The 27879-nt window shown below is 43.7% G+C and overlaps 1 protein-coding gene across 2 annotated transcripts; it reads left to right on the top strand.

The window, feature by feature from the left end:
* The first annotated feature begins 1020 nt into the window (after window positions 1–1020).
* On the top strand, window positions 1021–27560 carry LOC115119495 (acetylcholinesterase collagenic tail peptide-like). 2 transcript variants are annotated; one of them, XM_065027476.1, is made up of 16 exons: window positions 1021–1251; window positions 3215–3333; window positions 5150–5266; window positions 7232–7276; window positions 7455–7481; window positions 17673–17744; window positions 18281–18343; window positions 18440–18466; window positions 18617–18697; window positions 18970–19050; window positions 23785–23881; window positions 26201–26337; window positions 26474–26593; window positions 26739–26865; window positions 27140–27242; window positions 27393–27560. In XM_065027476.1, the coding sequence occupies exons 1-16, from the start codon at window positions 1155–1157 to the stop codon at window positions 27460–27462; spliced, it is 1383 nt and encodes a 460-aa protein (XP_064883548.1). In that variant the 5' UTR covers window positions 1021–1154; the 3' UTR covers window positions 27463–27560. The 2 variants fall into 2 exon arrangements, with proteins under 2 accessions (XP_064883548.1, XP_064883547.1); XM_065027475.1 differs by having other exon boundaries at window positions 1022–1251; window positions 26724–26865.
* The last annotated feature ends 319 nt before the right edge of the window (window positions 27561–27879 follow it).

Consider the following 27879-nt stretch of genomic DNA (forward strand, 5'->3'; position numbering starts at 1 on the left):
ACCTCGGGCATTTCAGTTTCCATTACAACCCTGTGAAATCCCCTCTTAGCCCTTGATTATGACTCTCCATTACACAGAAGTCATTGGATGAAGACATCCTCTCCATGGGGTTTTCTTAAGAGTCCTGACACTTGAATTTGTTGAGAGCATGGTTTTGGAAGCATAAGGACCTTTCATATCAGTGAGAAATAATTGTCAAACAAGGTTAAATTGATACCCACAAGGCTATGTTCATTTGGAGAGGAAATGTTCATTTGTGAGTAATTCATTTGTTCACTTGAAATTTGTGGCGATAAAACTGAACGTAAAATTCAAGTCATGGCAATCACCTACACCTGCAAACAACTGATTGCTCTAATTGGGAGAAATAGTCAAATATAATTCAACACTTTAACATTCATTTATTTAAATTGATACTGGGGTCTATATTGCTCCCCTGCCAGCCCACAATCCAAGTGCCTCTTTAGAAATGCCTGGCCATTAATGTTGCAGCAGAGGCTGATAAATAGATGGTCTAATTTATATAACCTAGAGACCGATGTTGTGGTGAATGCTGTGTGACACAAGTGGAGTCCTATTCATTGTGTAACCATGTGGTGCGCTTTTAATACCTAAACCTTATTTTTCTGATAATAATCGTATAATCTAACAGGTGCATTGCGATTTGCATGCATTCATGACAGAACCGTGTTCATCTTTCCTTGTCTTGTGCAACATGTACAAGATCAGATACCTTGTGAAATTGTGTTCTGTTTATTTGTCTACAGTTGTGAAGTGACCACACAGTACGTATGGTCTTTGTCTTTCCAATGACATTCCAGCCATGTAGTATGTTGTGTCGTCTTGTTTCCCTATGAGAGGAGAGGGGAAAGGATTCAGAAAGGCATCCCTTGCAGTAGTAAGATTCTAATATTGTCACGAAGGGCAGCTGACACGATGCCTCCTGTAAATTTAGCGCTCACTGATGCAGGAGATTTAATGGGCAATGGTTGGCAGGCACCCCCCTCCTAAAGACGCAGGGATACTGAGAGAGGAGAGAGCGGGCTGTTGAGGGCAGTAGGCAAGAGAGAGTCAGAGAGTGAGAGTGGAGTCGTTTTGCTGTGGCTCCTCAGTAAACCCAAGTTGGAGACAGAGGGCATTGTATTGACAGCAGCATGATCCTTATCACATTTGGACTCTATCTTCCACTATTGTTTTGTTATGTCTTGTCTCAGTCCTCTTTCCTGGACAATATTCTCTCATTCCCAGCAGGTAAGAGAGCCAGCCGTGTGTGTGTGTGTGTGTACATGTGCATACTCATGCATGTATGTGTGTTTATATGTGTCTGTGTGTGTGTGTTTATATGTGTGTGTGTGCGTGCAGGAATATGTCATGCACGGTTTTGACAAGCTGCAGTCCGACCCTGGGTAAACCCCATGTCGTGTCTTATCCTGATTGTCTTTGCACTTTGAAGAAGTGTGTGTTCCTGTGTATTTTCCCTTCATTTATGGGATATGAAATGCTGTCAGAATGGAAATGTCTCTATAAATAGCGTCTGTGGACAGTTCCTGACAGGGAGGCGTACGGTGCTTCATATGTGTGTTCAGTCAGAGCCAGGAGCAGCTCTCTCCGGTGTGGATGACTCCACGTATCATGTTACAGCTCCCAGTCGGAATATTCTGCTGTTCTTATTGGATTCTAGTTATTACGTGTTAGATTTGTAGAGCTATTTTACTTGTTGTTGTATATCTATGTAGATACCAGTTCTAGCGTCTAGTGTTGTCAACAACCTACCAGGCTGTACAGTCTTGGTCAAAAGTTTGGAGAATGACACAAATATTAATTTCCACAAAGTTTCCTGCTTCAGTGTCTTTAGATATTTTTGTCAGATATTACTATGGAATACTGAAGTATAATTACAAGCATTTCATAAGTGTCAATGGCTTCTATTGACAATTACATGAAGTTGATGCAAAGAGTCAATATTTGCAGTGTTGACCTTTCTTTTTCAAGACCTCTGCAATCCGCCCTGGCATGCTGTCAATTAACTTCTGGGCCACATCCTGACTGATGGCAGACCATTCTTGCATAATCAATGCTTGGAGTTTGTCAGAATTTGTGGGTTTTTGTTTGTCCACCTGCCTCTTGAGGATTGACCACAAGTTCTCAATGGGATTAAGGTCTGGGGAGTTTCCTGGCCATGGACCCAAAATATAGATGTTTTGTTCCCCAATCCACTTAGTTATCACTTTTGCCTTATGGCAAGGTGCACCATCATGCTGGAAAAGGCATTGTTCTTCACCAAACTGTTCCTGGATGGTTAGGATAAGTTTTTCTCTGAGGATGTGTTGGTACCATTCTTTATTCATGGCTGTGTTCTTAGGCAAAATTGTGAGTGAGCCCACTCCCTTGGCTGAGAAGGAACCCCACACATGAATGGTCTCAGGATGCTTTACTGTTGGCATGACACAGGACTGATGGTAGCGCTCACCTTGTCTTCTCCGGACAAGCTTTTTTCCGGATGCCCCAAACAATCGGAAAGGGGATTCTTCAGAGAAAGTGACCTTACCCCAGTCCTTAGCAGTCCAATCCCTGTACCTTTTGCAAAATATCAGTCTGTCCCTGATGTTTTTCCTGGAGAGAAGTGGCTTCTTTGCTGCCCTTCTTGACACCAGGCCATCCCCCAAAAGTCTACGCCTCACTGTGCAAGCAGATGCACTCACACCTGCCTGCTGCCATTCCTGAGCAAGCTCTGTGCTGGTGGTGCCCTGATCCCGCAGCTGAATCAACTTTAGGAGACGGTCCTGGTGCTTGCTGGACTTTCTTGGGCGCCCTGAAGCCTTCTTCACAACAATTGAACCGCTCTCATTGAAGTTCTTGATGATCTGATAAATGGTTGATTTAGGTGCAATCTTACTGGCAACCATAACCTTGCCTGTGAAGCCCTTTTTGTGCAAAGCAATGATGACGGCACGTGTCTCCTTGCAGGTAACCGTGATTGACAGAGGAAGAGATTCAATGATTCTAAGCACCACCCTCTTGAAGCTTCCAGACTGTTATTCGATTCTTTGAGCCCCTTCAACTAGTTTTGACACTGACTCTTCATTTAATTTCCCACTGATGTCAACATGACAAACAAATGAAATATGTCTATTACAAGGGCATCCTCTGCAGGGTCGGTGTGTATTTATTTCCCATGTGACTGACTTACCATACTGTCCACTACTTTCCTCAGCTCTCCAACAACAACCTGCCGTGGACCAGCAGAGGAAATTCAACCCCTGCTGTTTACTGAGTCCACCCCCGCCCCCCCTATTCCCTCCTCCTCCCTCACTGTGGCACCCCGGTGGTCATGTGAGTCCAAAGTCATGTGACTTGCCCGTTTGACAAGTGTATGATTGTTGATTTGTCCTTGGGTGCTGTCCAAACCTCACTCCCTGGCTACGTTCCAAATGGCACCCTATTCCCTATTTAGCGTACTACATTTGATAGGGCTGTGGTCAAAAGTGGTGGACTATAATGTATAGGGAACAGTGTGTCATTTGTGACTTAGCCTCACTCTTGCCCTCCTCCGCCACTGACTAAGAGCAGTAGGGATTTCTGATGATAGAGTAGGTGTGTGCAGGAAGCAATGGATTAACTGGTCTCCCAACAGTGCTGACTGCAGATCAGGGTTGATGAGGTGATACGACCATAGAGGGTCCTCTCAGAGATACAACTCTGTATATCCTGTTAGAGGGTCCTCTCAGAGATACAACTCTGTATATCCTGTTAGAGGGTCCTCTCAGAGATACAACTCTGTCTGTTAGAGGGTCCTCTCAGAGATACAACTCTGTCTGTTAGAGGGTCCTCTCAGAGATACAACTCTGTCTGTTAGAGGGTCCTCTCAGAGATACAACTCTGTATATCCTGTTAGAGGGTCCTCTCGGAGATACAACTCTGTCTGTTAGAGGGTCCTCTCAGAGATACAACTCTGTATATCCTGTTAGAGGCTCCTCTCATAGATACAACTCTGTCTGTTAGAGGGTCCTCTCAGAGATACAACTATGTATATCCTGTTAGAGGATCCTCTCAGAGATACAACTCTGTATATCCTGTTAGAGGGTCCTCTCAGAGATACAACTCTGTATATCCTGTTAAAGGGTCCTCTCAGAGATACAACTCTGTCTGTTAGAGGATCCTCTCAGAGATACAACTCTGTCTGTTAGAGGCTCCTCTCATAGATACAACTCTGTATATCCTGTTAGAGGGTCCTCTCAGAGATACAACTCTGTCTGTTAGAGGGTCCTCTCAGAGATACAACTCTGTATATCCTGTTAGAGGGTCCTCTCAGAGATACAACTCTGTCTGTTAGAGGATCCTCTCAGAGATACAACTCTGTCTGTTAGAGGGTCCTCTCAGAGATACAACTCTGTATATCCTGTTAGAGGGTCCTCTCAGAGATACAACTCTGTCTGTTAGAGGGTCCTCTCAGAGATACAACTCTGTATATCCTGTTAGAGGGTCCTCTCAGAGATACAACTCTGTCTGTTAGAGGGTCCTCTCAGAGATACAACTCTGTCTGTTAGAGGGTCCTCTCAGAGATACAACTCTGTATATCCTGTTAGAGGGTCCTCTCAGAGATACAACTCTGTATATCCTGTTAGAGGCTCCTCTCAGAGATACAACTCTGTCTGTTAGAGGGTCCTCTCAGAGATACAACTCTGTCCCTCCTGTTAGAGGGTCCTCTGTCGTTCTGCCCCTGAGCAAGGCAGCTACTGTTCCCCGGGCGCCGATGACGTGGATGTTGATTAAGGCAGCCCCCCGCTCCTCTCTAATTCTCTAATTCAGAGGGGTTGGATTAAATGCAGAAGACACATTTCAGTTGAATGCATTCAGTTGTACAACTGACTAGGTATCTCCCCTTCCCTTTCCCAGAGATACAACCCTCAGTCTCGAGCCTGGACTGTAAACTCAAGAGGGGTGATGAGCAGGAGTTGACACTGAATAATTGTGTAGAATCTCAAATTGAAATTGACAGATGACACGACACACAGCTGTCATTTTGATTGGCAGGTAGTGAGCATAAGTAATTGTAATTGTACTTCAGTACCACAAACGGCTACTGATCATTTTATTATAAAATAAAGCAATGATTGAATGGAAGAGTGTTTTTGTTTGATTGGTTTAGAATGAGGAGACCAGTAAGGGAGGTGATCACAGACCAGATCCAGATACAGGGACGGAGCTGAAAGGGCCCAGCTGTGTCCCAGGCCCCCCTGGCCCCAACGGACCCCCCGGTCCTCAGGTAGGTAAACCTATCCACCCCCAAATGTCTCTGTTAATGTTGTCATCCCACTGGCTTCATCAATTCAATATATATTTTTAAAGCCCGATAATGGCCAATACAGTTATAATACGGTTATAATGCAGATATTTGGAAGAGTATTTAATCAGGGTTTATCAGGTGGAGACAATGGTTAGTTGCCTGAGCTTCCTTACTTGTCAGTAATGGTGGTGGACAGGTGTTGGGGGGTTGGCTAAGTCCTCTATAGACCTCTATCAGCTCTTTACCATCTGAGACCCATGTGAGTTCCTTCTCCTTCCCTTCCTCTTGTTCCTCTAGAGCTGGGGACAGGGACGGGGACAGAGACAGGGATGGGGACAGAGACAGGGATGGGGACAGGGACGGAGACAGGGACGGGGACAGAGACAGGGACGGGGACGGGGACAGAGACAGGGATGGGGACAGGGATGGAGACAGGGACGGGGACAGAGACAGGGACGGGGACAGAGACAGGGACGGGGACGGATACAGGGACGGATACAGGGACGGGGACAGGGACGGAGACAGGGACGGAGACGGGGACAGGGACGGAGACAGGGACAGGGACGGAGACAGGGACAGGGACGGAGACAGGGACGGGGACGGAGACAGGGACGGGGACAGGGACGGAGACAGGGACAGAGACGGGGACAGGGACGAGGACGGAGACAGGGACGGAGACGGAGACGGGGACAGGGACGGAGACAGGAACGGGGATTACATGGGGCTCTGCAACACATTAATGCTCCACATTTAGACACGACGCAAATAGACTTTTTCCACTGACTGGCCACCACTCTCCTTCCCTCCACACAGCAGCAACACCACTCTCCTTCCCTCCACACAGCAACAACACCATTCTCCTTCCCTCCACACAGCAACACCTCCACCCACCCACCCTCCACACAGCAGCAACACCACTCTCCTTCCCTCCACACAGCAACAACACCACTCTCCTTCCCTCCACACAGCAACACCTCCACCCACCCACCCTCCACACAGCAGCAACACCACTCTCCTTCCCTCCACACAGCAGCAACACCACTCTCCTTCCCTCCACACAGCAACACCTCCACCCACCCACCCTCCACACAGCAGCAACACCACTCTCCTTCCCTCCACACAGCAGCAACACCACTCTCCTTCCCTCCACACAGCAACACCTCCACCCACCCACCCTCCACACAGCAGCAACACCACTCTCCTTCCCTCCACACAGCAGCAACACCACTCTCCTTCCCTCCACACAGCAACACCTCCACCCACCCACCCTCCACACAGCAGCAACACCACTCTCCTTCCCTCCACACAGCAGCAACACCACTCTCCTTCCCTCCACACAGCAACACCTCCACCCACCCACCCTCCACACAGCAGCAACACCACTCTCCGTCCCTCCACACACCATTCTTAGAAACAACACAACAGTCTGCATGGAAAGACATATTGAGTGGAGGGAGTCAATTGGGTGGGTGGTGGTGGGTGGTGGTGGTGTTGCTGTGTGGAGGGTGGGTGGTGGTGGTGTTGCTGTGTGGAGGGTGGTTGGTGGTGGTGTTGCTGTGTGGAGGGTGGGTGGTGGTGGTGTTGTAATGCAGAAGATCCTATAGTAATTCCAGAGTCCTATAAATGGCCACTTGCCTAGATGGCATTCTGTCAGGGAGAGGAGAGCATGATTGGTAAACTCTTCAGATTTGTTTTTCACATCTGTATTCATACACAATTTAGCCTATACAGTATGGCACCAGAGTTAGCTGACTGCTAAGGAAGCTAACAACAAACACATTTGGTGTCCGTATGGATCCTGTACCTACTCATTAAAATGACATTGTGAAGGGAAATAATATTTAGAATATTACTGGGATTGTAAATAATCAGTTGATGGCATAAAGACAGAAAAAGCCCATGTTCTGATTGGTTAGATATCTGATTATTGTTGACCTTCTACAGGGTCCAGCTGGGCTACCAGGTCTGACGGGACCAAAAGGTGAAAAGGTAAGTGTCATTTATAAACAGTGGTTTTTACATTAGATGTTTAGTGAATGATTGAAAACTACCATTATACGAAGTGGAAAGGCCTTGTATAAAATATCAGCAGTTATATCTCTCTCTGTCTCTTTGTCTCTCTTCTTCGCTCTCTCTCTCCACCTCCATCCAACGATCTTGTTGCCAGGGAGAACTGGGACGACCTGGACAAAAGGTGAGAGCACCCATTGATTATTCTATTAGCTCTGCTAAGTGGATTTGCTGAAAAATAAGATCCAGTCCCTCCTCAGTCTGTCTGGTGGGCTGTAACTCACGTCCCCGCCGCCCGCCTGTCCGCCCGCTGCCTGGTTATGAGCATTATGACATTCAGAGAAAGACAAGCAGCACAACCTGTACACGATGCCAGGACAGCTAGGACACAGAGAGAGAAAGACAAGCAGCACAACCTTGACATGATGCCAGGACAGCTAGGACACAGAGAGAGAAAGACAAGCAGCACAACCTTGACATGATGCCAGGACAGCTAGGACACAGAGAGAGAAAGACAAGCAGCACAACCTTGACACGATGCCAGGACAGCTAGGACACAGAGAGAGAAAGACAAGCAGCACAACCTTGACATGATGCCAGGACAGCTAGGACACAGAGAGAAAAAGACAAGCAGCACAACCTTGACATGATGTCAGGACAGCTAGGACACAGAGAGAGAAAGACAAGCAGCACAACCTTGACACGATGCCAGGACAGCTAGGACACAGAGAGAGAAAGACAAGCAGCACAACCTTGACACGATGCCAGGACAGCTAGGATACAGAGAGAGAAAGACAAGCAGCACAACCTTGACACGATGCCAGGACAGCTAGGACACAGAGAGAGAAAGACAAGCAGCACAACCTTTACACGATGCCAGGACAGCTGGGACACAGAGAGAGCCGCTGAGATAGAAGATGCATAGAATCATTCTGCTGAGTTGTAGCGGAGAGTGGATGAACCTCCCACCCCGTCCCATGTCTCCTCTAACAGATGGGGAACTTATGGTCACCCTGTTAGCTCCTGAAACCTATCCAGCTTCACTGGGCCCTGTTCAGGAGGGTGCAGCGTTACAACACCTTCACATAGAGATGTATAGCATAGAAAATAGATGATTGTCGGAGGGATAGGGGAGGAGTGAGACCTGTCAGAAGAGAAGTGTGGTCTTAATCAATTGGTGGCTGCAGTTATGTATTAAAACAGTTCCGTTGGGAGAGCTTCACAATGCGTCCCAAACGGCACCCTATTCCCTTTATAGTTTACTACTTTTGACCAGGACCCATGGTCAAAAGTAGTGCGCTATATAGAGAATAGGGTGCCATTTGGAATGTGTCCTCAGTCACTGCCCTGCTCTGTCTGAGCTGCAGGGCTGGCTGTGTACAGCAGCAGCATTGCAGTGCAATTTAGCTTAGTGCTTGAGCCAGACCATAAATCATTTTATTTCCCACAAGCAGAGGGCTGTCCTGTTCTATATATACGGCCTATCATTTAATTAAAGCGGACAGAGTGACAGACCTTGTTAAAGTCCCTTCTCTCTCTCCACATGGCGGACCAGGGTAAAAACAGAACACAGGTTGTCATGTCAACATCCCGACCGGCTTATGGAATTCTCTGTAACTATTCAGAACAATCATGTTTGTAACTCCTGCTATATGCTACTTCTATGATATTACACATGTAAATATGATACTGTACACTACACAGCTTACATGGATAGCTGCTGATTCATTCAATAATTATTTTCTTTATTTAAATGATGCTAGGTCAGCTGGTCATTTGTTTGTATATGGCAGTCTTCATGCCCTGTGTTTTCTAGTCAGTTCAGAACGTCTGGTCTGGTTAAAGTAGTGTTCTAACAGTTCTGATATGGCTCAGCTATTCCCACACATACCCTATGTACCGTACACAGGAGGCTGCTGAGGGGAGGACGGCTCATAATAACTTCCGGAACGCCACAAATGGAATGGCATCAAACACATGGAAACCATGGAAACCATGTGTTTGATGTATTTGATACCATTCCGCAAAGTCTGCTCCAACCATTACTGTGTGATAACTGTAAAAAGTCTGCTCCAACCATTACTGTGTGATAACTGTAAAAAGTCTGCTCCAACCATTACTGTGTGATAACTGTAAAAAGTCTGCTCCAACCATTACTGTGTGATAACTGTAAAAGGTATGCTCCAACCATTACTGTGTGATAACTATAAAAAGTCTGCTCCAACCATTACTGTGTGATAACTATAAAAAGTCTGCTCCAACCATTACTGTGTGATAACTGTGAAAAGTCTGCTCCAACCATTACTGTGTGATAACTGTGAAAAGTCTGCTCCAACCATTACTGTGTGATAACTGTACAAAGTCTGCTCCAACCATTACTGTGTGATAACTGTACAAAGTCTGCTCCAACCATTACTGTGTGATAACTGTAAAACGTATGCTCTAACCATTACTGTGTGATAACTGTAAAAGGTCTGCTCCAACCATTACTGTGTGATAACTGTGAAAAGTCTGCTCCAACCATTACTGTGGAGATAACTGTGAAAAGTCTGCTCCAACCATTACTGTGTGATAACTGTAAAAAGTCTGCTCCAACCATTACATTTAACATTTACATTTAAGTCATTTAGCAGACGCTCTTATCCAGAGCGACTTACAAATTGGTGCATTCACCTTATGACCTCCAGTGGAACAGTAGTGCATCTAAATCTTTTCAGGGGGAGGGGGGGTGAGAGGGATTACTTTATCCTATCCTAGGTATTCCTTAAAGAGGTGGGGTTTCAGGTGTCTCCGGAAGGTGGTGATTGACTCCGCTGTCCTGGCGTCGTGAGGGAGTTTGTTCCACCATTGGGGGGCCAGAGCAGCGAACAGTTTTGACTGGGCTGAGCGGGAACTGTACTTCCTCAGTGGTAGGGAGGCGAGCAGGCCAGAGGTGGATGAACGCAGTGCCCTTGTTTGGGTGTAGGGCCTGATCAGAGCCTGGAGGTACTGAGGTGCCGTTCCCCTCACAGCTCCGTAGGCAAGCACCATGGTCTTGTAGCGGATGCGAGCTTCAACTGGAAGCCAGTGGAGGGAGCGGAGGAGCGGGGTGACGTGAGAGAACTTGGGAAGGTTGAACACCAGACGGGCTGCGGCGTTCTGGATGAGTTGTAGGGGTTTAATGGCACAGGCAGGGAGCCCAGCCAACAGCGAGTTGCAGTAATCCAGACGGGAGATGACAAGTGCCTGGATTAGGACCTGCGCCGCTTCCTGTGTGAGGCAGGGTCGTACTCTGCGGATGTTGTAGAGCATGAACCTACAGGAACGGGCCACCGCCTTGATGTTAGTTGAGAACGACAGGGTGTTGTCCAGGATCACGCCAAGGTTCTTAGCGCTCTGGGAGGAGGACACAATGGAGTTGTCAACCGTGATGGCGAGATCATGGAACGGGCAGTCCTTCCCCGGGAGGAAGAGCAGCTCCGTCTTGCCGAGGTTCAGCTTGAGGTGGTGATCCGTCATCCACACGGATATGTCTGCCAGACATGCAGAGATGCGATTCGCCACCTGGTCATCAGAAGGGGGAAAGGAGAAGATTAATTGTGTGTCGTCTGCATAGCAATGATAGGAGAGACCATGTGAGGTTATGACAGAGCCAAGTGACTTGGTGTATAGCGAGAATAGGAGAGGGCCTAGAACAGAGCCCTGGGGGACACCAGTGGTGAGAGCACGTGGTGTGGAGACGGATTCTCGCCACGCCACCTGGTAGGAGCGACCTGTCAGGTAGGACGCAATCCAAGCGTGGGCCGCGCCGGAGATGCCCAACTCGGAGAGGGTGGAGAGGAGGATCTGATGGTTCACAGTATCGAAGGCAGCCGATAGGTCTAGAAGGATGAGAGCAGAGGAGAGAGAGTTAGCTTTAGCAGTGCGGAGCGCCTCCGTGATACAGAGAAGAGCAGTCTCAGTTGAATGACTAGTCTTGAAACCTGACTGATTTGGATCAAGAAGGTCATTCTGAGAAAGATAGCGGGAGAGCTGGCCAAGGACGGCACGTTCAAGAGTTTTGGAGAGAAAAGAAAGAAGGGATACTGGTCTGTAGTTGTTGACATCGGAGGGATCGAGTGTAGGTTTTTTCAGAAGGGGTGCAACTCTCGCTCTCTTGAAGACGGAAGGGACGTAGCCAGCGGTCAGGGATGAGTTGATGAGCGAGGTGAGGTAAGGGAGGAGGTCTCCGGAAATGGTCTGGAGAAGAGAGGAGGGGATAGGGTCAAGCGGGCAGGTTGTAGGGCGGCCGGCCGTCACAAGACGCGAGATTTCATCTGGAGAGAGAGGGAGAAAGAGGTCAGAGCACAGGGTAGGGCAGTGTGAGCAGAACCAGCGGTGTCGTTTGACTTAGCAAACGAGGATCGGATGTCGTCGACCTTCTTTTCAAAATGGTTGACGAAGTCATCTGCAGAGAGGGAGGAGGGGGGGGGAGGGGGAGGAGGATTCAGGAGGGAGGAGAAGGTTGCAAAGAGCTTCCTAGGGTTAGAGGCAGATGCTTGGAATTTAGAGTGGTAGAAAGTGGCTTTAGCAGCAGAGAGAGAAGAGGAAAATGTAGAGAGGAGGGAGTGAAAGGATGTCAGGTCCGCAGGGAGGCGAGTTTTCCTCCATTTCCGCTCGGCTGCCCGGAGCCCTGTTCATTACTGTGTGATAACTGTACAAAGTCTGCTCCAACCATTACTGTGTGATAACTGTACAAAGTCTGCTCCAACCATTACTGTGTGATAACTGTAAAAAGTCTGCTCCAACCATTACTGTGTGATAACTGTAAAAAGTCTGCTCCAACCATTACTGTGTGATAACTGTGAAAAGTCTGCTCCAACCATTACTGTGTGATAACTGTAAAAAGTCTGCTCCAACCATTACTGTGTGATAACTGTAAAAAGTCTGCTCCAACCATTACTGTGTGATAACTGTAAAACGTATGCTCCAACATTTACATTTAAGTCATTTAGCAGACGCTCTTATCGACTTCCAACGATTACTGTGTGATAATTGTAAAAAGTCTGCTCCAACCATTACTGTGTGATAACTGTAAAAAGTCTGCTCCAACCATTACTGTGTGACAACTGTACAAAGTCTGCTCCAACCATTACTGTGTGATAACTGTAAAAAGTCTGCTCCAACCATTACTGTGTGATAACTGTGAAAAGTCTGCTCCAACCATTACTGTGTGATAACTGTAAAAAGTCTGCTCCAACCATTACTGTGTGATAACTGTAAAACGTATGCTCCAACATTTACATTTAAGTCATTTAGCAGACGCTCTTATCGACTTCCAACGATTACTGTGTGATAATTGTAAAAAGTCTGCTCCAACCATTACTGTGTGATAACTGTAAAAAGTCTGCTCCAACCATTACTGTGTGACAACTGTACAAAGTCTGCTCCAACCATTACTGTGTGATAACTGTAAAAAGTCTGCTCCAACCATTACTGTGTGATAACTGTGAAAAGTCTGCTCCAACCATTACTGTGTGATAACTGTAAAAAGTCTGCTCCAACCATTACTGTGTGATAACTGTAAAAAGTCTGCTCCAACCATTACTGTGTGATAACTGTGAAAAGTCTGCTCCAACCATTACTGTGTGATAACTGTACAAAGTCTGCTCCAACCATTACTGTGTGATAACTGTAAAAAGTCTGCTCCAACCATTACTGTGTGATAACTGTAAAACGTATGCTCCAACATTTACATTTAAGTCATTTAGCAGACGCTCTTATCGACTTCCAACGATTACTGTGTGATAATTGTAAAAAGTCTGCTCCAACCATTACTGTGTGATAACTGTAAAAAGTCTGCTCCAACCATTACTGTGTGACAACTGTACAAAGTCTGCTCCAACCATTACTGTGTGATAACTGTAAAAAGTCTGCTCCAACCATTACTGTGTGATAACTGTACAAAGTCTGCTGCTCCATGCTCCAACCATTACTGTGTGATAACTGTAAAACGTATGCTCTAACCATTACTGTGTGATAACTGTAAAAGGTCTGCTCCAACCATTGCTGTGTGATAACTGTACAAAGTCTGCTCCAACCATTACTGTGTGATAACTGTAAAACGTATGCTCTAACCATTACTGTGTGATAACTGTAAAAGGTCTGCTCCAACCATTACTGTGTGATAACTGTACAAAGTCTGCTCCAACCATTACTGTGTGATAACTGTAAAAAGTCTGCTCCAACCATTACTGTGTGATAACTGTAAAAAGTCTGCTCCAACCATTACTGTGTGATAACTGTGAAAAGTCTGCTCCAACCATTACTGTGTGATAACTGTAAAAAGTCTGCTCCAACCATTACTGTGTGATAACTGTAAAAAGTCTGCTCCAACCATTACTGTGTGATAACTGTAAAACGTATGCTCCAACATTTACATTTAAGTCATTTAGCAGACGCTCTTATCGACTTCCAACGATTACTGTGTGATAATTGTAAAAAGTCTGCTCCAACCATTACTGTGTGATAACTGTAAAAAGTCTGCTCCAACCATTACTGTGTGACAACTGTACAAAGTCTGCTCCAACCATTACTGTGTGATAACTGTAAAAAGTCTGCTCCAACCATTACTGTGTGATAACTGTACAAAGTCTGCTCCAACCATTACTGTGTGATAACTGTAAAACGTATGCTCTAACCATTACTGTGTGATAACTGTAAAAGGTCTGCTCCAACCATTACTGTGTGATAACTGTACAAAGTCTGCTCCAACCATTACTGTGTGATAACTGTAAAACGTATGCTCTAACCATTACTGTGTGATAACTGTAAAAGGTCTGCTCCAACCATTACTGTGTGATAACTGTGAAAAGTCTGCTCCAACCATTACTGTGGAGATAACTGTGAAAAGTCTGCTCCAACCATTACTGTGTGATAACTGTAAAAAGTCTGCTCCAACCATTACTGTGTGATAACTGTACAAAGTCTGCTCCAACCATTACTGTGTGATAACTGTTCAAAGTCTGCTCCAACCATTACTGTGTGATAACTGTAAAAAGTCTGCTCCAACCATTACTGTGTGATAACTGTAAAAAGTCTGCTCCAACCATTACTGTGTGATAACTGTAAAAAGTCTGCTCCAACCATTACTGTGTGATAACTGTAAAAAGTCTGCTCCAACCATTACTGTGTGATAACTGTACAAAGTCTTCTCCAACCATTACTGTGTGATAACTGTAAAAAGTCTGCTAAATCAGGCATTTCCAAAGTGGAGGTACTGCAGGGGGTCTGCGGCATGATTCTTATTTTTTTTACAATAATAATACATTCATTAATACAATATCTTTTTTATTAATATTGCTAGCAACAACCCATTAAACACATTTTGCAGAAGGGATCTGTGAAAAGTGTTTAGACTAGAGGGTGCAATACAATGCAATGTATTATTCAACCACAATTTCAGTTAAACCTTAGATGCACAGCCTGGGACTGGGAGGTTCATCGGTACATAGATATCCACAGTTCTCCATCAATTATACATTTATTTAACTAAATTCTTCTTGTATTCCCCAAAATGTTGTTTTGAACATAATGGCACTGTAATTTATGCCTAAAACGGCAACATTTTCTCTGTGTCCATGGCAAAATGGGTAGAACTAATTTGGTCACCTGTTTTAGTCTTAGACCTAGATTTAATCAGATTAAGTGTTAACAGGCGATATCCGACACCCGCATAGCTGATGTTTTGGCGGTGTCAGAGGTGTAACTCTGTTAGAGCTGTCAAATCGGTGAGAGGCAGCTGCTCATGTGGTCATTTTCACGAAGCCACATCCATTCCACTCTTGTCAGAGGTTCAGAATGAGAAAGTGTCGGCTATATAGAAATGACACTCAAACAACATAATTACAATTTACACTGAGTGGACAAAACGTTACGGAAAAACATTATGCTCTTTCCATAACCTCTACAGGATTGGTGAGTCCCCCTCCGGAAGGTTGAGCTAACGTAGGCTAATGCGATTAGCATGAGGTTGTAAGTAACAAGAACATTTCACCGGACATAGACATATCTGATATTGGCAGAAAGCTTAAATTCTTGTTAATCTAACTGCACTGTCCAATTTACCATAGCTATTACAGTGAAATAATACCATGCTATTGTTTGAAGAGAGTTATTTCCATAACGTAGACTGACCAGGTGAATCCAGGTGAACGCTATGATCCCTTATTGATGTAATTTGTTAAATCCACTTCAGTCAGTGTAGATGAAGGGGAGGAAACAGGTTAAAGGAGTATTTTTAAGCCTTGAGACAATTGGGGCATGGATTGTGTATGTTGCCATTCAGAGGGTAAATGGGCAAGACAAAAGATTGAAGTGCCTTTGAATGGGGTATAGTAGTAGGAGTCAGGCGCACCGGTTTGTGTCAACAACTGCAATGCTGCTGGGTTTTTCACTCTCAACAGTTTCCTGTGTGTATCAAGAATGGTCCACCACGCAGAGGACATCCAGCCAACTTGACACAACTGTGGGATGCATTGGAGTCAACATGGGCCAGCATCCCTGTGGAACGCTTTGGACACCTTGTAGACTCCATGCCCCAACAAATTGAGACTGTTCTGGGGGCAAAAGGGGGATGCAACTCAATATTAGGAAGGTGTTCTTAATGTTTGGTACACTCAGTGTATATCAACCTAATGGAGGTGTAGATTACATTCAGGTGGCCTTGTCCCACTAGGCCTACTGTCCCTGGTATAATTTAGCCACATTGATATTGTGGCAGATTGTAACCAAAGCCAGCCATAATTAACCATAAAGGCTGGGCTACAGGTAAATAAAATGTACAGCTCTGATTTTCTCCCCATCATGACTGTTGAAGGGGTAAATAACAATTGTTTCATTGAAGGGGAGAATTTTAGCTTTCCAGAAATTCCAGAAATATTATTGTATGGGAAAATAGAGCTTCTGATGATATCAAAACAGAACTTCCCTACATGAAAGTAAGAAAGAGAATAAACATTATTGTTTCTGGTTGAGGTTAGTTACAAGTGAAGTGTCTTGGCTTCACATCAGTTCAAAAGATGGACTGAAGAGACCACCTGGGAGCTTTGTGGGAGAGTCGGATAGATCAGCTAAATCAGATCGCGCAACTGAAAGATGTCAACTCTGCCAATGAGAGGGTTGCATGAAATATCCTGACTTCTGATTGGACAAAACAGATGAAAAGGAGCTTCATGTCAAATGAAATGTCCATTAGTCTCGTGTGGAATTCTCATCTGGTCACATTTTTGTCAACTAAAATGAAGTTACAGTTATCGTTTTTTTCCAGAGCGTCTCATTATCATAGCTTTAGTCAGGAAAAATAAGTTGTCAAGTATTTTTTTGTCATACAGTGGGGCAAAAAAGTATTTAGTCAGCCACCAATTATGCAAGTGGAAACATCATGCTTTGGGGCTGTTTTTCTGCAAAGGGACCAGGACGACTGATCCGTGTAAAGGAAAGAATGGAGCCATGTATCGTGAGATTTTGAGTGAAAACCTCCTTCCATCAGCAAGGGCATTGAAGATGAAACGTGGCTGGGTCTTTCAGCATGACAATGATCCCAAACACACCGCCCGGGCAACAAAGGAATGGCTTCGTAAGAAGCATTTCAAGGTCCTGGAGTGGCCTAGCCAGTCTCCAGATCTCAACACCATAGAAAATCTTTGGAGGGAGTTGAAAGTCCGTGTTGCCCAGCAACAGCCCCAAAACACTGCTCTAGAGGAGATGCATGGAGGAATGGGCCAAAATACCAGCAACAGTGTGTGAAAACCTTGTGAAGACTTACAGAAAACGTTTGACCTCTGTCATTGCCAACAAAGGGTATATAACAAAGTATTGAGATAAACTTTTGTTATTGACCAAATACTTATTTTCCACCATAATTTACAAATAAATTCATAAAAAATCCTACAATGTGATTTTCTGGATTATTTTTTCTCATTTTGTCTGTCATAGTTGAAGTGTACCTATGATGCAAATTACAGGCCTCTCTCATCTTTTTAAGTGGGAGAACTTGCACAATTGGTGACTGACTAAATACTTTTTTGCCCCACTGTAGTTGTTGTTGGCAAAATTTACACTGGTACTAGAATTGCAAGAAATTAACTTTAAAATGGCAAAATAGCCTCTATGCCCAAAGGCAAAATGTGTAGAATTCCAGGTAATGAGCATTTAAAGATGTAATTCCTGGGGTACAAGACTTGAAGTCATAGTAAAACTGCTTCTATGCTGTTAATAGTCTACTCTGAAGTAGGACTTGTGTTCTGATATTATGAGGTGGTCCCTGATGAATTTGCTATCACATAAGGGGTCCCCCACGCAAAAAAAACAACATTTGGGAACCCTGTGCTAAAGAAATTATGTTGTGGCCCACCAGGGTCGGACGGGGCCTCCAGGTCTCCCGGGGCGCCAGGGACCAGCCGGGTGGCCAGGACCAAATGGGCCCAAGGTGAGTAAGTCCTATTTCATGGTGCCCAAATGTCAATATGATATTATACTGTACCATAGTATGGAAGAAAAACATGATAGAACACAAATTATGCAATAAGATAAGATGGTATGTGTGTTCCTGTACCTACAGGTGTTAGATCTTAATTTGACCAGTTTCGTCGCAGGAGTAAAATAATCTTGCAGCAGGAGGATTTGATTATTTTTTTAAAGTGATCATTTCTAATGAGAATGGACTGTAGTTTTGATAGGCCACAGCAGGCTATATATTAGCAGTAAGATCTAGTAAGGGAAAGAGAACTGTGCGTTTTCAGTGAATTTATGTGAATCATGAGCTCATTTGAATTTCCTATGATGCAGGAAAATTCTCTGCGACAGAGTGATCAAAATTAAGATACCACATCTGTATGATATTATTTGTAAAGGTAGATGAAGACTGTGTTGTCAGAGCCGTGTGTGTGTGTGTGTGTGTGTGTGTGTGTGTGTGTGTGTGTGTGTGTGTGTGTGTGCACGCACGCGTGCGTGCGTGTCTGGCAGGGGGAGAAGGGAGATGGTGGATTGATGGGAATACCTGGAGCAAGAGGACCTCTTGGACCTAAGGTCTGTGAACCTTCATCTTTCACTGAGAAAAATTGTCTGATTTCAACCATCATGTTATTCATTTCTATACTTCAGACTTCTGATCTTCCTTCCTAGGGTTTACCTGGATACAAAGGAGAAAAGGTGGGTGTGTTTTTGACTGCTTTCTTTTATTCTATTACATTACAAACCATATTTTAGTTCCTCTGGGTTGGATCAACAACATGTGTGTGTTTTCAGTGTGTTTATGGATGTTTTGTTTACAGTTGTTTTGTCTCCTGTCTGTCTCATCAGGGTTCCCGTGGTGACCGTAGTGAGAGAGGGATGAAGGGAGACAAGGGCACAATGGGCTTCCCTGGAATGCTTGGACAGAAAGTGAGACATACATCTTGTAACATGATCTGATGTTTATCAGCTGCTGGGGTTGATGTGGAGGAGCTGGAGGAAGGGGAGAAGGAGCAGGAGGAGCAGGAGGAGATCATTGTAGGGTGACATGTAGTGGAGGCTCATTGAACAACAGGATAGAACCAGAATCAACTGGCCCTCCATAATAACTGAAGAACACAATTCTAAACTGGACCACAGTTATTTATATGACGTACCGGCATATGTTGTTGTTGATGGAGTGCTGTGGTTTATGTCCTCAGGGGGAAATGGGTCCAAAGGGAGAACCTGGAATCTCAGGGAATAGAGGACCGACGGGCAGACCAGGGAAGAGGGGCAAACAGGTGAGAGATATATCTTATTAGTAAACAGGTGAGAGATATATCTTATTAGTAAACAGGTGAGAGATATATCTTATTAGTAAACAGGTGAGAGATATCTTATTAGTAAACAGGTGAGAGATATATCTTATTAGTAAACAGGTGAGAGATATCTTATTAGTAAACAGGTGAGAGATATATCTTATTAGTAAACAGGTGAGAGATATATCTTATTATTAAACAGGTGAGAGATATACTGTATTAGTAAACAGGTGAGATATATATCTTATTAGTAAACAGGTGAGAGATATATCTTATTATTAAACAGGTGAGAGATATACTGTATTAGTAAACAGGTGAGATATATATCTTATTAGTAAACAGGTGAGAGATATCTTATTAGTAAACAGGTGAGATATATATCTTATTAGTAAACAGGTGAGAGATATACTTTATTATTAAACAGGTGAGATATATATCTTATTAGTAAACAGGTGAGAGATATCTTATTAGTAATCAGGTGAGAGATATATCTTATTAGTAAACAGGTGAGAGAGATACTGTATTAAACAGGTGAGAGATATCTTATTAGTAAACAGGTGAGATATATACTTTATTAGTAAACAGGTGAGAGATATACTTTATTAGTAAACAGGTGAGAGATATACTTTATTAGTAAACAGGTGAGAGATATACTTTATTAGTAAACAGGTGAGATATATATCTTATTATTAAACAGGTGAGAGAGATATCTTATTAGTAAACAGGTGAGAGATATACTTTATTAGTAAACAGGTGAGAGATATACTTTATTAGTAAACAGGTGAGAGATATATCTTATTAGTAAACAGGTGAGAGAGATACTGTATTAAACAGGTGAGAGATATATCTTATTAGTAAACAGGTGAGATATATACTTTATTAGTAAACAGGTGAGAGATATACTTTATTAGTAAACAGGTGAGAGATATACTTTATTAGTAAACAGGTGAGATATATATCTTATTATTAAACAGGTGAGAGAGATATCTTATTAGTAAACAGGTGAGAGATATACTGTATTAAACAGGTGAGAGATATATCTTATTATTAAACAGGTGAGAGATATATCTTATTAGTAAACAGGTGAGAGATATACTGTATTAGTAAACAGGTGAGAGATATATCTTATTATTAAACAGGTGAGAGATATACCTGATTAGTAAACAGGTGAGAGATATACTTTATTAGTAAACAGGTGAGAGATATACTTTATTAGTAAACAGGTGAGAGATATACCTGATTAGTAAACAGGTGAGAGATATACCTGATTAGTAAACAGGTGAGAGATACTGTATTAAACAGGTGAGAGATATGCCTGATTAGTAAACAGGTGAGAGATACTGTATTAAACAGGTGAGAGATACTGTATTAAACAGGTGAGAGATATACCTGATTAGTAAACAGGTGAGAGATATATCTTATTAGTAAACAGGTGAGAGATACTGTATTAAACAGGTGAGAGATACTGTATTAAACAGGTGAGAGAGATGCTGTATTAAACAGGTGAGAGAGATGCTGTATTAAACAGGTGAGAGATATATCTTATTATTAAACAGGTGAGAGATATACCTGATTAGTAAACAGGTGAGAGATATATCTTATTAGTAAACAGGTGAGAGATACTGTATTAAACAGGTGAGAGATGCTGTATTAAACAGGTGAGAGAGATACTGTATTAAACAGGTGAGAGAGATACTGTATTAAACAGGTGAGAGAGATACTGTATTAAACAGGTGAGAGAGATGCTGTATTAAACAGGTGATAGAGATACTGTATTAAACAGGTGAGAGAGATGCTGTATTAAACAGGTGAGAGAGATACTGTATTAAACAGGTGAGAGATACTGTATTAAACAGGTGATAGAGATACTGTATTAAACAGGTGAGAGATACTGTATTAAACAGGTGAGAGATACTGTATTAAACAGGTGAGAGAGATACTGTATTAAACAGGTGATAGAGATACTGTATTAAACAGGTGAGAGATACTGTATTAAACAGGTGAGAGAGATACTGTATTAAACAGGTGATAGAGATACTGTATTAAACAGGTGAGAGAGATACTGTATTAAACAGGTGAGAGATACTGTATTAAACAGGTGAGAGATACTGTATTAAACAGGTGAGAGAGATACTGTATTAAACAGGTGATAGAGATACTGTATTAAACAGGTGATAGAGATACTGTATTAAACAGGTGAGAGATACTGTATTAAACAGGTGAGAGATACTGTATTAAACAGGTGAGAGATACTGTATTAAACAGGTGATAGAGATACTGTATTAAACAGGTGATAGAGATACTGTATTAAAGAGGTGTGAGAGATACTGTATTAAACAGGTGATAGAGATACTGTATTAAACAGGTGAGAGATACTGTATTAAACAGGTGAGAGATACTGTATTAAACAGGTGAGAGATACTGTATTAAACAGGTGATAGAGATGCTGTATTAAACAGGTGAGAGAGATACTGTATTAAACAGGTGAGAGAGATACTGTATTAAACAGGTGAGAGAGATACTGTATTAAACAGGTGAGAGATACTGTATTAAACAGGTGAGAGAGATACTGTATTAAACAGGTGAGAAAGATACTGTATTAAACAGGTGAGAGATACTGTATTAAACAGGTGATAGAGATACTGTATTAAACAGGTGAGAGATACTGTATTAAACAGGTGATAGAGATACTGTATTAAACAGGTGAGAGATACTGTATTAAACAGGTGAGAGATACTGTATTAAACAGGTGAGAGAGATACTGTATTAAACAGGTGATAGAGATACTGTATTAAACAGGTGAGAGATACTGTATTAAACAGGTGATAGGGATACTGTATTAAACAGGTGAGAGAGATACTGTATTAAACAGGTGAGAGAGATACTGTATTAAACAGGTGATAGAGATACTGTATTAAACAGGTGAGAGATACTGTATTAAACAGGTGAGAGATACTGTATTAAACAGGTGATAGAGATACTGTATTAAACAGGTGAGAGATACTGTATTAAACAGGTGATAGAGATACTGTATTAAACAGGTGAGAGAGATACTGTATTAAACAGGTGAGAGAGATGCTGTATTAAACAGGTGAGAGATACTGTATTAAACAGGTGAGAGATGATGTATTAAACAGGTGATAGAGATACTGTATTAAACAGGTGAGAGAGATACTGTATTAAACAGGTGAGAGAGATGCTGTATTAAACAGGTGAGAGAGATACTGTATTAAACAGGTGAGAGAGATGCTGTATTAAACAGGTGAGAGATGCTGTATTAAACAGGTGATAGAGATACTGTATTAAACAGGTGAGAGAGATACTGTATTAAACAGGTGAGAGAGATACTGTATTAAACAGGTGAGAGAGATACTGTATTAAACAGGTGAGAGAGATACTGTATTAAACAGGTGAGAGATACTGTATTAAACAGGTGAGAGATGCTGTATTAAACAGGTGAGAGAGATACTGTATTAAACAGGTGAGAGAGATACTGTATTAAACAGGTGAGAGATACTGTATTAAACAGGTGAGAGAGATACTGTATTAAACAGGTGAGAGAGATACTGTATTAAACAGGTGAGAGATACTGTATTAAACAGGTGAGAGATACTGTATTAAACAGGTGAGAGAGATACTGTATTAAACAGGTGAGAGAGATACTGTATTAAACAGGTGAGAGAGATACTGTATTAAACAGGTGAGAGATACTGTATTAAACAGGTGAGAGATGCTGTATTAAACAGGTGAGAGAGATACTGTATTAAACAGGTGAGAGAGATACTGTATTAAACAGGTGAGAGAGATGCTGTATTAAACAGGTGAGAGATACTGTATTAAACAGGTGAGAGATACTGTATTAAACAGGTGAGAGATACTGTATTAAACAGGTGAGAGAGATACTGTATTAAACAGGCGAGAGAGATACTGTATTAAACAGGTGAGAGAGATTGCGAGAGAGATACTGTATTAAACAGGTGAGAGAGATGCTGTATTAAACAGGTGAGAGATACTGTATTAAACAGGTGAGAGATACTGTATTAAACAGGTGAGAGAGATACTGTATTAAAGAGGTGTGAGAGATGCTGTATTAAAGAGGTGTGAGAGATGCTGTATTAAACAGGTGAGAGAGATACTGTATTAAAGAGGTGTGAGAGATGCTGTATTAAAGAGGTGTGAGAGATGCTGTATTAAAGAGGTGTGAGAGATGCTGTATTAAAGAGGTGTGAGAGATGCTGTATTAAAGAGGTGTGAGAGATGCTGTATTAAAGAGGTGTGAGAGATGCTGTATTAAACAGGTGAGAGAGATGCTGTATTAAACAGGTGTTTTGTTTATTAAACAGGTGAGAGATATACTGTTTTAGGATCTTACTTGGATCTTAATGACATAATATCATATGCTGTTAGAAGCTGTGATTAAAAAAGTTCTGCCTATCTTTTTTTAACCTTTATTTTACTAGGGAAGTCAGTTAAGAACAATAATTTTCAGGGGCAGAACAACAGATTTTGACCTTGTCAGCTCGGGGATTTGATCTAACAACCTTTCGATTACTAGTCCAACGCTCTAACCACTATGCTACCTGCTGCCCTCTTTGAGCAACATACTGTAACTTCAAATCACTATGATGTGGTGACATGTTTTGACCAATAAAGGTTTACCATATGTTTGTCTGTCGATGTTTTTACATGTGGTATTTTTCTTGTATGATTAAACAGGGAGGGAAGGGCGACAATGGGATTATTGGCCCTCTAGGTCCAGCAGGTCCTCAGGGGCCCCCAGGCCACCCTGGTCCCCCAGGTCTCCCAGCCTCAGGTAAGGACTCCACCTCCATCAGCTCTCCCATCTGAGCTTCGCTTCTTTAGAGACCGCTGTAGGGCTAGGGAGTGTGGCTAACATGCTAATCTGTTGCCAGTCTGTGATATGCAGGCTGAGTGTGTACCTGGATGAATTCCAGGGAAGAACATCGAGTCAGATTTAGAGTGATTGGTATGTTCTTTGTTGGAGGCTCTGCCCATTTTCTGGACTCTGAAGGCTAGTTTCTCAGACCTAGATTATTAAAACCTTGTCCTGTAATTAAAAGGCAAAATGGAGAATCTCACTGGAAAGTACATTTTGAGGTTTAGTATGAGGTCCTGTCAGTGTGAGAAGCTTCAGGGATGGGTGTGAGAAGCTTCAGGGATGAGTGTGAGAAGCTTCAGGGATGGGTGTGAGAAGCTTCAGGTATGGGTGTGAGAAGCTTCAGGGATGAGTGTGAGAAGCTTCAGGTATGGGTGTGAGAAGCTTCAGGGATGGGTCTGAGAAGCCTCAGGGATGGGTGTGAGAAGCTTCAGGGATGGGTGTGAGAAGCTTCAGGGATGGGTCTGAGAAGCTTCAGGGATGGGTGTGAGAAGCTTCAGGGATGAGTGTGAGAAGCTTCAGGGATGGGTCTGAGAAGCTTCAGGGATGGGTGTGAGAAGCTTCAGGGATGAGTGTGAGAAGCTTCAGGGATGAGTGTGAGAAGCTTCAGGGATGGGTCTGAGAAGCTTCAGGGATGGGTGTGAGAAGCTTCAGGTATGGGTCTGAGAAGCTTCAGGGATGGGTGTGAGAAGCTTCAGGTATGGGTCTGAGAAGCTTCAGGGATGGGTGTGAGAAGCTTCAGGTATGGGTGTGAGAAGCTTCAGGTATGGGTGTGAGAAGCTTCAGGGATGGGTGTGAGAAGCTTCAGGGATGGGTCTGAGAAGCTTCAGGTATGGGTGTGAGAAGCTTCAGGGATGGGTCTGAGAAGCTTCAGGTATGGGTGTGAGAAGCTTCAGGGATGGGTGTGAGAAGCTTCAGGGATGAGTGTGAGAAGCTTCAGGTATGGGTGTGAGAAGCTTCAGGTATGGGTGTGAGAAGCTTCAGGGATGAGTGTGAGAAGCTTCAGGTATGGGTGTGAGAAGCTTCAGGGATGGGTCTGAGAAGCCTCAGGGATGGGTGTGAGAAGCTTCAGGGATGGGTGTGAGAAGCTTCAGGGATGGGTCTGAGAAGCTTCAGGGATGGGTGTGAGAAGCTTCAGGGATGAGTGTGAGAAGCTTCAGGGATGGGTCTGAGAAGCTTCAGGGATGGGTGTGAGAAGCTTCAGGGATGAGTGTGAGAAGCTTCAGGGATGAGTGTGAGAAGCTTCAGGGATGGGTCTGAGAAGCTTCAGGGATGGGTGTGAGAAGCTTCAGGTATGGGTCTGAGAAGCTTCAGGGATGGGTGTGAGAAGCTTCAGGTATGGGTCTGAGAAGCTTCAGGGATGGGTGTGAGAAGCTTCAGGTATGGGTGTGAGAAGCTTCAGGTATGGGTGTGAGAAGCTTCAGGGATGGGTGTGAGAAGCTTCAGGGATGGGTCTGAGAAGCTTCAGGTATGGGTGTGAGAAGCTTCAGGGATGGGTCTGAGAAGCTTCAGGTATGGGTGTGAGAAGCTTCAGGGATGGGTCTGAGAAGCTTCAGGGATGGGTGTGAGAAGCTTCAGGTATGGGTGTGAGAAGCTTCAGGTATGGGTGTGAGAAGCTTCAGGGATGGGTGTGAAAAGCTTCAGGTATGGGTCTGAGAAGCTTCAGGGATGGGTCTGAGAAGCTTCAGGTATGGGTGTGAGAAGCTTCAGGCAGGCAGCCCCCCGTGCAGCATCAGCGAAAGGAAGCAGATATTAAAACACAGCAGGAGGTAACACCAGGGAGCTTATTTAGCTTCAGAGGAACCTGATCACCGCCCCTCTCTCCCCCTCCTGAGGTGTAACAGATACCATGAGGGGGGTGGCGGGGGGATCTGGGATGGGACGGATGCTAAAGCCATGACATCATGTCCTTAAAACAAATTCATAGTGGGCCAAGAAGCTCCTTACATATTTACAAACATTATGTCACCATGTAATTAAACTGTGACAACCGGTGTCTTGTTCAGGTGTCTGCGCAAATTAAGTTGATTGCTTTACCAACTTCATAGATAGACGAGGGGGCCAGGATAGTGCATTTCAGCAGAGGTATTTATAACATATAGTCCCTGTGACCTCGCTCATGGCTGTCTCTGAATGTGGTACTCTGTGATATAGAGATGGTTTCATGTGTACATCACTTTTTGTACATATGCCTACATTCATAATATATGATCTAAATGTTTATTTCTTGTTCAGGACTCTACGTGGTTGGAACGAAAGGTGAGAGGGGGCTACCAGGTCTTCCTGGACCTTGCAGCTGTAACTCCATTAGTGTGAAGAGTCCACAGTTTGATGAACATAGTTCCAGGAGTGACTATGCCAAAGTGCCAGCGGTGAGCAGGCAACACAAGTAACACATGATCAACATTTATTGCGAATCAGAAACTTGCCTCAGCGAAAGGCAGTTAATAGGCCGAATTAGTCTTTATTGTGTCTCACCCAGAATGTATCTTGTTGTTTCTCGTACAGATATTTGTGGTAAACAGTCAAGAAGAACTAGATGGTCTTCATACGGACAATGCCCTAGCCTTCCGGAAAGACCAGAGGTCGCTTTACTTCAAAGACACCAGCGGATGGCTGCCCATTCAGGTACCTCACTTGATACACTATCTTCTAAACGGGATATGTCTAAGTGCTTACAGTATTGCTTGGCAAGGTTCATCTTTAAGTTACAATTTTATTTCATTTTCTTAGTTTTAGTTTCTAATCTCTGTAAAAGACTTCTTTCTTCCAGCTGACGCCGTTCCAGTCTACGGAGAACGCTCCGGAACAGGAGGGTTACTGTGGCGACGGGATCGTTCAGATCCCCAATGGGGAGCAATGTGACGACGGGAATAGGATTGTCACCGACGGCTGCGTCAGTAAGTCATGTTATCAGAGTGGATGAACCAGATTCGTGGTTTGGTTCTGCTGATGGTTCTGTTTGTTGGAGCCTGGGGTTGTGGGTTCAGTTACCGCATGGGAAGTTGATTTGGATAAATGAACTTGTTAAATGATAATGCTATTGATGACATACAGAAGCACCGGTCTGGTTTGAATGGCTATTGATCTCTCCCTGTCTCCCTGTGTCTTTCTCTCTCCGCGGGTCTCTATGTTTCTCCCCCTCTGTTTCTCTCTCCATCTCTTCCTCCTCAGAGTGTAAACATGCTTCCTGTGGAGATGGTTATCGCTACGACGGGGCCGAGGAATGTGATGGAAAGGACTTTGGCTATCAGACATGCAACTCATATCTCCCAGGGTTAGTAGGCTTACTGGCTTGATCCATTCTTGTCTGCTTTCCATATCTTACTGTACGTAACCTCATAACTTTGTGTTCCCTATGAAGCAGTAACTGTCTGCCATTGTCATGATTAGTTGACAGAGGGTTCTAATTCTCCTTGATTCCCAGGTCTTATGGTCGTCTCAGATGCACTCCGTACTGTGTCATTGACTCTACAAACTGCAAGTATTTCACATGAGGAGGAACCTGGACACAGCAGTGGGATCCTTCTTGTCTCGTTTGCTTTGGTACTGAACAGGAGGACGTTAATGCAAATAAAAGATCAACAACAACACTGCAAACAAGAGACTCAAAAAGGAAGTGTTAACAAACTGGACTAAGCCTGACAAAATAACCAAAACTACACACACTAACTCTGTTGTATCGCTGCTGAAGCCATGTAGCTCCCGAGGAGGGGAGCCAGGGCCAGTAAAACGCCCCCTCATCCATTCGCACTGGACAATTTCACTTTGTCTTAAATAAAACTCAACTCAAGACTGAAGAGGCTGTGCCCACCTGATAGGACCAGCCGCTGAACGAGAGGCGGTCAAATGAGAGACAGCCAGGAAGGGAGAGACAGCCAATGGGAAAGCTCTGAGAAAGTGAGAGACTCGTG

The sequence above is a fragment of the Oncorhynchus nerka genome, linkage group LG14 (assembly GCF_034236695.1).
Source record: "Oncorhynchus nerka isolate Pitt River linkage group LG14, Oner_Uvic_2.0, whole genome shotgun sequence".
In the NCBI taxonomy this organism is placed as follows: Eukaryota; Metazoa; Chordata; class Actinopteri; order Salmoniformes; family Salmonidae; genus Oncorhynchus; species Oncorhynchus nerka.

Bases quoted from the DNA above. Each gene is read 5' to 3' on its own strand.
- LOC115119495 (XM_065027475.1), top strand. From the start codon at position 1,155: ATGATCCTTATCACATTTGGACTCTATCTTCCACTATTGTTTTGTTAT. The intron at 19,051-23,784 runs GTGAGAGATATA...ATGATTAAACAG, and splicing joins CAGGGAAGAGGGGCAAACAG to GGAGGGAAGGGCGACAATGG. The intron at 26,594-26,723 runs GTACCTCACTTG...TCTCTGTAAAAG, and splicing joins GCGGATGGCTGCCCATTCAG to ACTTCTTTCTTCCAGCTGAC.